Source organism: Patagioenas fasciata, chromosome 10 (assembly GCF_037038585.1).
Source record: "Patagioenas fasciata isolate bPatFas1 chromosome 10, bPatFas1.hap1, whole genome shotgun sequence".
Classification (NCBI taxonomy): Eukaryota; Metazoa; Chordata; class Aves; order Columbiformes; family Columbidae; genus Patagioenas; species Patagioenas fasciata.
This window is the reverse complement of record NC_092529.1, coordinates 11,317,534-11,331,602: the sequence shown is the minus strand read 5'-3', so window position 1 is coordinate 11,331,602 and position 14,069 is coordinate 11,317,534. Positions and strand designations below refer to the sequence as shown.

The 14,069-nt window shown below is 39.6% G+C and overlaps 1 protein-coding gene across 19 annotated transcripts in view; it reads right to left on the bottom strand.

Annotated features, from left to right (window-relative positions):
* DOCK3 (dedicator of cytokinesis 3) overlaps positions 1 to 14,069 on the bottom strand; it is a 193,368-nt gene that overhangs the window by 49,775 nt on the left and 129,524 nt on the right. For 12 of the 19 annotated variants that reach the window (XM_071813127.1, XM_071813128.1, XM_071813134.1 and 9 more), the window contains 6 exons: positions 13,675 to 13,756; positions 7,252 to 7,422; positions 5,933 to 6,019; positions 3,504 to 3,696; positions 3,094 to 3,221; positions 1,982 to 2,128 (listed from right to left, as the gene is read on the bottom strand). In XM_071813127.1, coding sequence (XP_071669228.1) covers positions 1,982 to 2,128; positions 3,094 to 3,221; positions 3,504 to 3,696; positions 5,933 to 6,019; positions 7,252 to 7,422; positions 13,675 to 13,756 — 808 coding nt within the window. The remainder of the gene's footprint in view (positions 1 to 1,981; positions 2,129 to 3,093; positions 3,222 to 3,503; positions 3,697 to 5,932; positions 6,020 to 7,251; positions 7,423 to 13,674; positions 13,757 to 14,069) is intronic. The other 7 variants (XM_065845318.2, XM_065845325.2, XM_065845323.2 and 4 more) reach the window with 3 other exon arrangements.

The following is a 14,069-nucleotide window of genomic DNA, read 5'->3' as shown; positions in this document are numbered from 1 at the left end:
TGCCTATGAGAGGAAAGCTGACATGCACAGAGATTAAAAATACTGCATGTTAACTGTTCTTAAGTTACTGTTAATACACAGGTATACACCTCTTGGAGGTTCTTCCACAGATGCAGTTTTAAAGGTCTTTTTACCCGTGTTGTTGTCTAAACAAAAATAATTTAAATTAATACAGACATTAATGAATCTCCCTCCATGCATGCAGTTTTTGACAATCACCTTTTTCAGTTACTTAATATACTGTGTCTATCAAAGGTGTGACTGCAGCTTATGCAGACATACCAGGAATTATTTAAACTAATTGGCTCAGACACTCCAAACAGCAGAATGATGACAGCACGGGATCAGTATGAGCCACAAAACGTGTCTGGAATCTTGTAAATATTTGGCTTATTAGCATTCACCAAGTTATGTTCTGTCAGAGCCACAGTACTAACAGGATGGCAGTAAGATATTCTGAATATAGTTTGGGGAAGTCCTACATGAGCTACAGTTACATTTCTGGCCTGCAAAGCAAATGCACCCTAACCAGTTACCACAGTATCCCAAAGTGTTTTCCAAAGATGAGCTCCCCCATTTTACATATCTGAAAGCGAAGCACAGAGAAGTTAAGCAATCTGTCCACGATAACGAGCGAGGCAGTGCCAAGAATGCAGAGTATGTCTTCTGACTGCCAGTCCCTTGCGCAACACTATCTTTTTCTGTGACAGCAAGCAACTAATTTGGAAAATATACAAGCTACTTTCTAAGTAGTATCTAATAAGACTCCATATATCACTGTGCTGTGAACTATAAATTCGGGAATAAACACAAGGGATTTTATGCCTGAGGCTGTCCATTACTTTTTTTTCTAATTGGCTGAAGTATATTCCCAGATGCTTTGACATAGGTTGTTCCAATAAACCTTACAGGGCTGAACTTCATTAGGAAAAAAGGTGTGCTCTTAGGTGTGAGGTGGCATGTAATAAATAACACTAAGTCAAACAGTAGAAGTAAAAGGAAATCAAGATGCTACTGGACATTTGCAAGCTAGTGCCTTTCTTGTTTTGTATCAAAGAACATGTCTGAAAACTACTACATGCCTTTTCTTTATTAGGATTCCACAATTTGTCAGTTACTTTATCCGAGCTAACATGGAAAGGTCCGATCTTTCCTCCTGTGTGAGACATGTACCTTAGTGTACATCTGCCCCCAACAGTTTCTTGAGATTTCAGCTATTTGATAAAAAAGCAAGTTTAAAAAAAGGGATATTCTGAACAACAGCTTAACATTGTCCATTGTGTAAAAGCTGCATTAGAGACTCTTGACAAGCAAAAATAGACTAAAACAGGCTGGAATAGAATAGGGCAACAAATCCAGAAAAGAAGAAAGCTAAAGAGCAAAACTTTATTATTTTTCTCCTCTTCCATTGCATGTCAAAGAAAAAATTTCTTCCCCTAGGCTTATGCTGGCAGTCTGGACAAAGTGGTGGCTTTTCCCTCTTCTCCCACCAAGCTCAACAGCTCACTTGACTTAGGACATGTTAATTTCTTTTTCAAAATTACGTTGTGTTTCATTTGCATGAAATAATCACGGACCTGGGCAGAAACTCTGCAGGGTGTTAAGTAAAGGGACCTGTCTACTGAGCATTATAGTATTCTCAGTCTGTTCTCAGAGCCTGACACTCTTAGAGCCCTGGGTGATACCTATTTCGGGGTGAAGCCCTAGGCAGCTGCCCAGCCAGCCTGTGTCCCCAGTTCTAAACAATAACTCTCAATCACAACTGCAAAGACAAACAAGAAAATAACCTCAAAATCCACAAAAGCTTCCTGCAGACCTCTCTACTGCACAGAGGAAGGAACGGATTTGTGGCTTATTAAGGGAAAGAGACAAAGCCCTGGGTGTTCATGCAACAGAGATGATAATGAGGTGCCGTTGGTGGTGAGGGACTGAACCAAAGGTTAAAGAAGCAGGAAATAGAAACTGATTGTTAGTTACTAACAGTGATTTCTGCTGTGCACTGCGGGCAACGCTGCCCTCTTACCGCCTCCTGAGACTGCGATTTACTCATGATTGTAAGCAGAGTTTGTAAAAGCACATCTAGGAGGCTCTCCACCATCATCTCAACCTCCTCCACGACATCTCCCTCCTACAGAGTGGTGAGCAAACAGACAGTTAGAAACCAGAGAGAACGCAATTGGCAAAGACAATTTTGCTGAGTCAGCCATGCCACAAATACTTGTTTTGCTAGAGTGCTCCAGAATGCAGGTTCAGAGAAGTACAATCAAATTCATCATTGGTACCAGATACTGTTGTGATGCCAGCATGTGTGTTACCTCCTCAGCCTCTGATGGACATATTCAGGGTCACAGCCATAAAGGTAAATCTATGATCAAAGGTCTGCATACACTCTAGAACACAATGGGATCAAATTATGTTCAGGAACTGCTTTTGATGGCAGCATTATTTTGGTTTATTACCACGATACCTTTCCTCTCATTCCTTTCACACAAAATCACAACTTGTAACTGGAAATACTCATTGGTATGAATTATATTTAGCACCACAAGCTTCCTCCTTCAGAGTCAGGTAGGGAAAATTCACCACCCTCTGTGAGCATTACTTTAAATGATGAAGTTACCATTTGAGATCAGAGTGTTATGATCACCAAAGCTGGGCGTTTAAACTCAGCAGCAGTTTCCAGAAGTAAGTGTGATTTCATTGATTGGATAATTTTAGAGTATTCTCTTAATATGAATCACAAGGTGCTAGTTACTGTCTCTTGCAGAAGTGCAAGTCCTAGAGCTGTGCAGAGCTTTTGAACTCTATTGACATCTAAGTTCTGGGCTCAGATGAAGAAAATTAAACAGTGTCAAACCTGGTAAATGCGTATGCTTTTTTTACCCTCCTAACAGCAAGAAGAGTGTGTGACCAGAATGCTCTGAGTCACACACACAAAAGCAGACCCTCATTTCAGATGCTCTCCTGCTGACAGAAAGTTGGTAGAATTTTTCAGAAAAACCTGTATTAACCTATAAAAATTCCTCAGTCTTCATTTTACTAAATCAGCAGTTCAATTCAGGAAAAAAAAAAAAAAATCAAGCAGCAGATTACCAAAGAGCTCGTCTTGATTATGGAGAAGATACTACTGAGGATCCCAGAGCAGATAAGTAGCTCCTTCTGCTGTCGTAGGTGAAGGTGAATGTGGTGAAGTACCACAGGTAGCAGGATCCGCCTGGACTCTGAAAGAAGGAAAATCAGATTACAGTTCTTCCAAAAGAGACTTAGATTTTATTTGTACATATTTGTATCAATGTTTAGTTAGTACAATTTATCCATGATGTATTTATAAACATTTTTCACCATAGGGAAACTTACAAAGTACCTGTGGTGAATATATGTAACAATGATGCCACCGAGATAAATAATTACCAAGATTATTGGCATTCAGAAATGAATTGTAACGTACTGTGTTCCTGCTCTTAGTCAGCGGCAAGACTTCACCTGAGACATCACTGTCTTACCGGAGAAAGAGAACAGGCGGCTGTCAACAGTGCGTGCAATAGACTGTAACTTGACGACATCCATTGACTGCCCGATGTGGACCGTGCTGGGCATGCTGCCCAGGGTGCCCCGCACGAACTCTGCGACTTCCTGCACAGTGAACATCTGCAGCAGCTCATCAAAGATCGCGGGGAAGGAGTTCAGCAAAGCAGCCTGAAAAATGGAAATGAAGAAAATTAAGATTTTGAAGTCCGTAGCTGCAGCTAAATACAGCAAAATGGAAACAACGCTAAAACTGAGATAAGGATAGGCAAAACACTTCTGAATAGTGCACCGTGGCTGGTGCTAATGTTTTGCAATAACTAAAGGTCAGAGTGAACAAATCACATGTAGTATTATAAAAAAGGTGCTGTTGCAACACTAAGTCTTATAATAAGTTGAGCCCATAGACACTGTAGAGCTTCAAAAGGCTGTATTTTAGGATGCAGCTTATGAAACAGAAAAAACCTTAAGGTACCAGAGAATAGAGAAGGGTCCATTTTTATTGATTTACTTTTTTCAATAAAGATAAAACCTGTTTCTGATTAGAGAGTTCCATACCAATTTTTGGTACTGAGCATCTACATAAGACAGTTAAAACTCCTCAGAAAATAATCTGAGGTAATGAACACGTTGAATGACCCTGAACCATAGCAGCACTGCCATGTGAATTGCAGTATTTCTGCAGTAGGGTGGTGTGTGACTTCATGTGAAGGAGGCATCACATCATGCAAGTAAGTGTGCACGTGATTCTTGCAATAATGAATATTCCCAGCAAGCTGGAGTGATCCTTGAAGGTGTTTCTTACAGTGCAGGAACAACAGCACATCAATAACAAAACTCTTCATCTCTAATTTCACACTTTTTCAATTAATTTCTTCATAACAGTACAAAATTCCATGCATTGCTCTATCCTCAAGTTCCAAAGACTTGGCGTCTGAAAACTGCCACACACCTCTAATGTTTTAGAATTCTTCTCTTTCTTCCTCTACAACCTACCCACAGCCCATATCTATTCCCTCATTACAACTATTTGAAATTCCCCACTGGTTGCTTCCCTGAGCTGCTGTACAGTTTGCTTTGGGTCCAGCTGCTCCAGCTGCCCACGGCACCCACCCCCTTCCCACAGCCCTCCACACAAACCACGCTGCCTCCCTGCACAAGTTCAGATTTACCAAACTTTGTTGCAGATCTCTGTTCAGCTTTGCCCTTCCAGAGCCTCATCATCCATATTTCTTCTATTCTGCAAGCTCTCTTTTTCCCCACAGATTTTTTACTTTCTCATTGCATAAACATTTCTGTACCTCTCCCATGCTGGCTCTAACACCCGGTACGTGCCTCTCCTAATCCCATGGCATGTACAGCTTCCTTCTTTGCCAAGTCTCTCCTCGAACTATCTTTTCCTTCAAACAACAGTGATATCTATTTAATAGTCCTGGAGCAAAGTCTAAATTATTTTTACAACTAACACTGTAGAGCTGATTAAATTATTCTGAATATAAATTTACCTCTTTCTTCTTTGTGCTCCTTATCTCTCTCAACATCTTGTCTCGTTACAATCAATTCAGATTACACAAAAACCCCCATAGCCTCCTGGGTGTTGTCACCTATTTGTTGCTACATACATACAATGTACTAACAGAATAAACAAATATGAATCATTTAAATAGCTCATGGTACTTTTGGAAGGCTATAACAGCCACAAATCCCGTCATCATCTTTATCTTTGAGATAATACAATAACACCCCAACAATCCTTACAGGAGTTTTCCTAAACTTATTCCTAACAATTACTATAAAGTAGAATGACTTTTGTGGTGATTTAGGATTTCCAGCAGCAACCTAGGGAGATGCATGGGATCTCTTCAGGAAGCTCTGGAGCTGTCTCAAGGAATGGCTACATCATTAGTTCCTTGAAGAGCCCTTTTTTATGTACAACACCCCAAAATATGCTGGAACATTACTCATGTCAAACTAATTGCCTGGAAGGAAGGACATAATCAGTTTTAATCTTATTGCTGGAAAGACCTGTATTGAGATCTCTCTAATATCCTGGATAAGAGGACGAGTGTGAAGAAAATTATGTTTGCTAGGGCCTCAAGCACTTCTGTAGATATTTAACAGTTGTCCAGATTTCCAGAACTAATACATAGTCTTCCTTGGCTCTCCTGAACAATCTGATGTATGTAATCTTGTGTACGCCCTCAGTACTGTCTTTTCAGCATGTGGATACCATAAGCTGTTCCATTAATTACAAAAATATTGCGAATTTCCTACTATTAGAGTACCAGCCACTTTAACATTAAATTCCAGTTTATATGCAGGAAAAGAGGTTTTGGGGTAGGGAAAAGGAATCAATTGGGAACATCCATGATGAAATACTTGTGCAGTTCTGGGGATCGTTACTTACAGAATTAAATGACGGCCTTGAAGTACCACCACATTTTTGTGGGGCACATGTCCCAGCTCCGCTTGCCTGCCCTCCAGGCTGAGAGGCCTATGGGGCAATTGGGATCAAGGGGCAACATAGTGGCAAGGGGGAAACAAAAAGTAAACTTTTCAAAGATTAAACAAGGACAGGCTTTTCAAATTACAAAAGTCCAAAGTGAGAAATACCATAGTGAGAGAAAGGAGGGGAAAAAAAAAAAAAAAAGAAGATAAAAAGGGAATATAACCCCATCCTCAAATCTGGTGTCCCTCTGTACTTCTGATCAACACAACTGAACAACAGAGCCCCCTAGACAGCCTGCATTCATAAGGTGCTGTTTCCACTCACTGTCACTTGCCTGCAAAATCTGTGCACCGATTTCTCATGTTCCTGGCTCATTTTATTATGCCCACTAATGGGTGACTAAATAGAAGATTAGAGCAGCTATTCTCACTTTCAGAGCAGCTTAAGAAAGAGACCACATTGCTGGCAGCTTCCCTCACCAGTGTAGCCACTTTGTTTTGCTGCAGCATTCACAGCAACTACTTCTTTGGCAAATTACAGTAGGTGTTCAAAACATCTCTAAATAGTAAATTAGTGATTACAAATCACCTTCATATTACCAGGAAGCTCTAGGTGGTCCATTTTGAGATTCTCTGACGCACACGGAACTTTTAAACACCAAAGTGTATAATTAGCATAGTGGTCTTTAAAACATGAAACAAAACTTAGCCACCTCCTTACTCACTTTGAGTAGTATCTTAAGCCCACTTGAAGTCTTCATGAAGTCGTATGGGCCATATTCAAAATAACATATTAAACATGAGCGCAGGTATCACAGTACGCTTGTGGTCAGGCTGCATATGATTCTGACCATAACTTTAGAGTATGCTGGAATTACGTTGATCTGTGAGTATATCATTTGAACACATCTGCTGTGATGTTGCTATGACCTTAAGTATTGACTAGAGACACTGCAATTAAGAATTTAAAATTTCTTTAGGCCAACCATAAGACACATGAATGAGAGACTTGAAAACGCACTTTACTTTTGTGGAGAGCAGAAATTGTATTCTCATGTGACAAGTCACTTTCCACAGTTCAGCTCACCTGTATCTGTGAGGTGGTCCAAGCTACTGTTCAATCACATTAATTGGCTATGTCATTTCCCAGTATCATCAGCTTGTTAGAGGGAGAAAATTCTACTAACCTGCATTTAGTCATCATCTGCCCACATATACTACGTATGCAGAAAATAGCTGCCTTTTGCTTTGCCAGTTAAGGAGTAGAAAATAGCAAACCTGTGTGAAGATGAGAGTCTCAGAGCTCCTGCTGTCCAAGCTGAGCACGAATCTGATGGACTGGAAAAGCTCCTGGATGCTGGAACGGAACTGTTCCTCCTCCATTCCACAAGTAGCTCTGGAGTAAAGGATCCGAGATTGGACAATGAACTTGAAAAGATATTCCAAGGCCTTAAGGAGCAGGAGTGGAAGGAGATTAAGACAGAGGAAAAGAGAGAGAGAAAAATAAAGGAACTTTAAAGAGAACCAAGAAGGATTCTAGGTGCATAATAACTAAATTCTTCAGCTTTAGAGAGGAGATAGAAAAACAGATTTTGTAAGTTATATAATTCAGTTAAGGAAGAGCTACTCATAAGCAAGTATCCCTTTTCAACCAATAATCTTTGTTACTAGTATGTCCCACTAACAAAATTATGCATTTAAGTCAAATAGACAAATTTGAGTTACATAATTTGAGGAAAATCTTGGTGAAGATGAAAGACTTCTAGTTTTCTCATGATGTGGCACAATGACTGTGCCTGCAGAAGCCGTTCTCCTGTTTTCATTCAAATTTTACCTTTAATTACTTGAATAAACTAATTTGGATTAGGTAAGTGGACTTTCAGTGGAACAGAAGGAGGGTTACCTGGAAAAAGGAGAATCTGCTTTTCAATATGAACGCAACAACAACGTTCACCTTTATTTCTGGCAGCTACATGTACAAACAGAAGTAAATGCAGATGTAGAAACAAAGACAAAAGCAGCATGTGAATCCTTCTGGCAGCCCATAATAGTAGCAAGCAGCAGTACTGTCATGCGTATCTCTTAACTTCAAGCTGTGATAAATTCAAGTGTCTTTCTTTTATCGTCACATGTGAAACTCCGGAGAGCACTCAGCAGTGGGAGAAAAACCTGCACCCAAGATGGCATTTAACACCATTACTCAATGTGCGATAGATGCTGCTGTCCCAAAGGACTGGCAAATTGCAACTTTTTGTAGTAAAATGATAATTTGCTCTATGACAAGGCTACATTAAGTCTGAATTTGCAATCTAAACATCTCTAACTAAGATTTTGTAAATGGCATTATACAGAACTCCATTTGGCAGCAGTGTCAATGAAGATAAATGCGTTGTTCCATGCAGCTTGTTCCAAGCTTACCAATCGATCAAGGGTTCTCACCGACACTAATACAGCAAGGTAACGTTCTGCAGAGCAGCAAGGCCTGTTTGATCATTTAGGTTTATAAAACTGTCAACACTGAAATGTACTAAATATCAGTGACATTAAGCACTTAACACAATATACTGTTAAGGCAGGATTAAGGGAAGACATGATGATACCCTCAACGTTCAACACGAGAAACAAACAGGCTGGAGCTCAAATCATCATAGTTTATACAGAAACCTTAGTAATATTCCCTGCATTGGCTGGAAAGTATTCTTGACTGCTTCACTGTTTGGAAACTAAAATTTAATTCCAACACAAATGTTGCTCTTGTTACATATTTTTATATCCATAAGATCCCCCGCATTGAACCACTAGACTATATGCACTAATATGCAATGTTATGTTGTAAGCTTCAGAATGCTACAGCTTCAAGGCTAGAGAATGGGAACGTGAAATTCCTCACAAAGCCATCAGAGATTTCAAAGTGCCACTGATACGGCCATTTTTCTGTCAGGAATGATGGTGACGTCAGTAATCTGCCAGTACAAGATTTATACTTCTCTAGTAAAACATCTCCCAGTAAAGCTTCCTCACACCAAATAACTTCATGAGGAAATAACACTTCATATTTCTGCATAGCTTTCAGACACAGGTCAATTGGTTCACAAGACTCGGCTCTTTATGGTTAACATGTCTGCTGCTAACACCAAATACAGCAAGTCAAGTGCTCATGCAGGCTGTTTTACAGGTTTGGTATACACAAGCATCATTCTAACTTGAAAGCTCATAACTTTAATGTGAAGATTATGTTTTGCAATGATTCAGAGGATTGATGTATGAAATTCTGTAATTCTCTGTTGCAAGCAAAATGGCAGGCTTGTCCTTAGCACAGACAACCTAAACTGTTGAACCCACAAAGACAACTGCAGAGTTCAGCGTGTTTGCAGACACCTGGCTGAGATGGTAAAAACTCATAACAAACCTTGTTAGTACAAATCAGCACGTGGACTAACTTTGACTCCTACTACTTACAAAATCATAGATATGATGCATATATGCACCTAAAGACACAGAAGTGCACTGAAATAAAATTCAAGCCTTCTGTTATATTTGGCGTGATATAAAAGATCAGCATAAAATTAAAGGAAGTTTCTTAAAAACGTAGTCTGTCTGCATGTTTGCACAATAGGTGAGCATACACCGCTCTCCTGTGACTAGCAACCTAAAGACTTGTGGTACCATCACACACACAAAACTGAAATGGACAAACAGCATCATAACCTTATGTCCTCTGAAGGAAACAATCCCTAAATTCTACCAGCGGTACTCTCGGCAAGATGAGAAAACGAGTAAAAAATGTGCGTACGGATGAGTAACCTTACTTTCTCTGAGTGACTGTCCATACACGTGTTTACTCTTGGAATACAGGAACAGCACATATTGACTTGTACAGATCACCTGGTAGTTGGTTACAGTGTCCCAGGAGAATTAAAACCAGAAGACCACTATGACCAAAGCATCATCAGCTAGAAGCTTCTATGATAAACATGGGCAAGAAAAAAAAAGGATAAATTTCTGTGGTTATTCCACAGGTCTAATGGATAAAGATACTCTTTGGAGACACTGGTGTCACTTGAGCCTGCAGGGACTATGCTCAGACAACATTTGATCGTTTTACTGTAGCACATTCATAAATCCAGTGGACAGTCCTGGGGACAGTACAGCTGCACATCTGGACTCATCTGCTGTAGAGATGATGAGTCCAATTGAAACAAAAGGCAAACCACATCTAGTGTTCAGAGTATGAACAGACGAATCAACCTTATATAGACCTGCTTCAAGAAAAAGCTCAGATTAATTTTGTAACTCAAGAAACTACTTTGGGAAAGAATCTGGAGAATGCAGAATGGGTAACATTATCATAAGCACTGTGTATGTAAAGAGGATTAGCTCTGAAGGTCTGAATCTCTTTCACTGTTCTAAACAAAGTGAATAAAAGCCATTTTCAGTGGCTTCTGAGTATCCACTTCACCAGTCAAGAGCAGCTAGCAAACTTCCTCCTGCTACTGTCAGTGTGTTTTTTCCAGAGAACAGCATACTTGCTGCAAGTGCAAGCAGCATGTACTATGTAATTTTAAGACAAAAAGTGCAAAAGTTCAAGCAAAGGTACCAATTTAAGTCTTGTGAGAGAAGATAAAAGACCCAGGGCAAAGTTCAGGGCATCAGCAATAAAAGAAGGAACAAGTCCCACAGACAGGCTGACCAGGGTGGAACAATTATAATTACATCATCAATTTTCTGTTTTTCTTAGAAAAAGTGAGACTGTAGAAACCAGAAATCATCAAATAACGTAATTATTTCTGAATAAAGGACAAATAATAAGTCCAGAGCCAGACCAGTCTTAAAAGCAAAAGACTGACACTTATTTTTAAATTCAAGGTGAAGAAAACAATTTGGAGGATTGCCCAGTCTCAATAGGCAGACTGAGAGCAGAATTCCAAATCTCTCATTCACTGGGCCCTGGCTGGCACGGCTCAGCAAGTGTGTTCAGGGTTTTCAAGAAATTGGCTGGGAAGCAGAACCCTGCTTGAAGCTTTTCCAAGGACTGACTGCACAGAAAGTATCACTGATTCATGCAAAGCCCCACAGCCAGGGTATGCAGCACCTCAAAGTCTCCTCAAAAAGTCTGATGTATGCTCTGTGTGGTTCAGCTCCGGAACATGAGATGAAGTTGTGACTTCCCGAGGAAGAAAAGGTCTTGCTTTTTCAGTAGGTTTCTCAACCTAGGGAAAAACCACCCATGATTCTACTATCAGGAAGATACCTGAAAGGGCACCTCCTAGAGACATTTTATAAGTTTTGCCATAACTAGTAGGGAAAGTAAAACTGTTTGTGGAGCTACACATGGATACTTCGTTACAGCATTCTCTAGGGAGGCACAGGCAGCTGTATCTGGATGCACCTTATGTGGAGCTTGTTATAGGGCATAATAAAGAAACATAACACCGTATGTTCTAGCACAGGTAGACATGTCCTTTTGGTTATAGCTCCTCCAGGTTTCATACAAGTTTTCTGAGAATTAAGAGCAGTCCTGAGGGAGGTAAGTCATTTTAGAAACAGTCCAGAGCACCACTTGCCAATGCCAAAGTCAAAAATCAGAATCCTATGAGATATCTGCATATCCATCATGAACGTACATGGGGAGTGCAGAGATATTTCAACAGTTGCTTTAGGCTACCACATTTAACAGCTAATTCAGGGAAAAGGGGACAGAGAGATCCTGTTCTCCAAGTTGAAGAGCTACTAATGCAAGGAGTGTAGTGAAGACACTCAAGACCACAGAAATTCCCAACAACCAAATATAGTACTAGTGATGACACATTAGCAACGATGTGTTTGATACAAACTTGTTCCAAATGCTTGAAATAAAGTCTGGAAACGGAGAAGGAAATAAATCACTTTCCTGTAGTAAAGGAGATAAAGACCTTAATTTGGGCCTCCAAGATATACCTGCAAAGGCAACTGTCTGAATAAGACGTGACAGCAGTGTCAGAGGATGCACGGTCAGGTCTGCAGAAATTCTGTCGGTAATTCCAGTTCCTGTGCTTGGAAAGGCTTGGGCTGCCACGTCTTCAAACTGACCTCACAACTACTTTCTAGGCAAACACCTGAGATTCCCAGTAAGCAAAAAGCTGCCTTAGAAACCTTGAAGGAGCATACTCTTTTCACAAACAGTATGTTGTATAACCAAGCTTATGAAAGACATTGTAGCATTTGTATTTTTAATATTTCTGAAGATGGCTACTTGGAGATTCAAAAAATGCAGACCGCACAGGGACAATATCATACATCTCTATCTGCTGCACTGCATACAGCACTAATGATGGTTTGAAAATACCTCCTAGAAGTCATTCCAGCTAGACGTCTTCCTCCTAACTCATAATTTTAAGAGATTTCTTTGTAATTAAAATAAAATTAAAAAAAAAAAAAAAAAAGAAGGATGAGAATGGAAGGAAAAAGGAAAGCTGGTAATTTCTTGAAAAAACATCTTTGTGCCATTTTTACCATTCTCTGTGAATCCGTGGTTGAAAAGCATTACAAAGAAGTCTCTAAGTATGTAAACATCTAGAAGTAAAGATTGGTATAACGCCCTTATTAGTAATAGCATCTGATCTTACCAGCAGATCTTGAAAGCTATAATAGCTGGTGGTGGGGATGCCATAAACATTCAAATGGAACAAAGATTCCCAAAGAATAAAAATTACTTCCTCAAAAACATTGGCTAAATTAGACTAAAGGAGCCAAAATGAATAACAAAAATATCACAAGAAAAAAAAGCCATAATAAATTCTGAAATGTATGGCAAGACACAAGCATAAATACATTCACAAGGAACAATCTCTGCATATGTTATGTATGAGTGTGTGCTTCACCTCTGATATGCTTCACCTCTTTGTAATGATGTGAAAAAGTGAGGAGAAGGAAGTGCTGATCTCTGCCACTGCTACCAGTTCTACAGTCACCCAGACTCACCCGTCTGTCCGTACACTCACCCGTCTGTCCGTACACCTACCCACAGGAAGCAGGTACGGATGGACAATCACTCAAAGGAAAATATCTCCCTGTAAATTTGGAATCTTGTATTTAGGTACTTGATACAATACCTACTTTACAATTACATGTGGAAAATAAACCATACTTGATTCTCTGATTTCTCTATAATAGCACCAAAAATATTCCCTTTGTTTCACACACCATTAGAGAGCTGTACTTTCCTGTGAGACCGTGCTCTATCACAGAACTGTGATTCAGGTCCTGTGCAATGAAAGCTGTTAGAATTTCCATCCAGTTAAAGGCTCATTTATCTGCTTCTTATAATACTCCAGAACTTCAAGCAGGGAAGTTGAAACTGTGTCACAGCCAGAAATGAAAAGCACATCTTTGATCCACAGCACTTGTCCCTACATGTCAAATAACTGCTTCTTGAAGTGCAAGGTGTAGAACACATGTATATGTATGGCCAGTGCATATATACTCCATCTAAGTCCCACTTAAGCTCTCTACAGGGCTTCAAAAGGACTTAAGAAGACAGAACTCTTCCATTTTTTTCTGCACAAGAGTGAATCTCCCCCTAAAATTTTTTTTTTTTGACAAAATATTAAAAAAAAAAATATTCTGGTTGAACAGACTACCCTTGATTTTATTTACAGCTTTCCCAGCCATTCTGTAGTCACAGATGGAACAGCCATGCAAATCCTTGTAGTGAATACGCACTCTCATTGCTTCCTGGATGTGGTCTTGGCGCACAAGCTCAGCTGAACGGTCCATGTACCACTTCAGACACCGGATCAGTTCCCTGAATATAACAGTGAAGAGAAACCTTCAGCACTATTTTAAAATTAGTCAGGGAACAAAAAGGTTTGTTTTAGGGAGTATTCTATAAAATAGTCTCATTTCAGCTATGGTTGTCCTACCTACTGAATTTATAGAATATATACGTTTATGTAAGTTTCAAAACTAGGAAATAATTTATTCTCTGTAATTGACTTAGACCATGAGGAACACTAAGAGAACATCAAAAAGATGTTACGAAGGAGAGAGCTTAGATAAAGGCATGCAATATAGTTCTAAGACCAAAACACACTTTTTTTTTTCCCAGTAAGAAATCC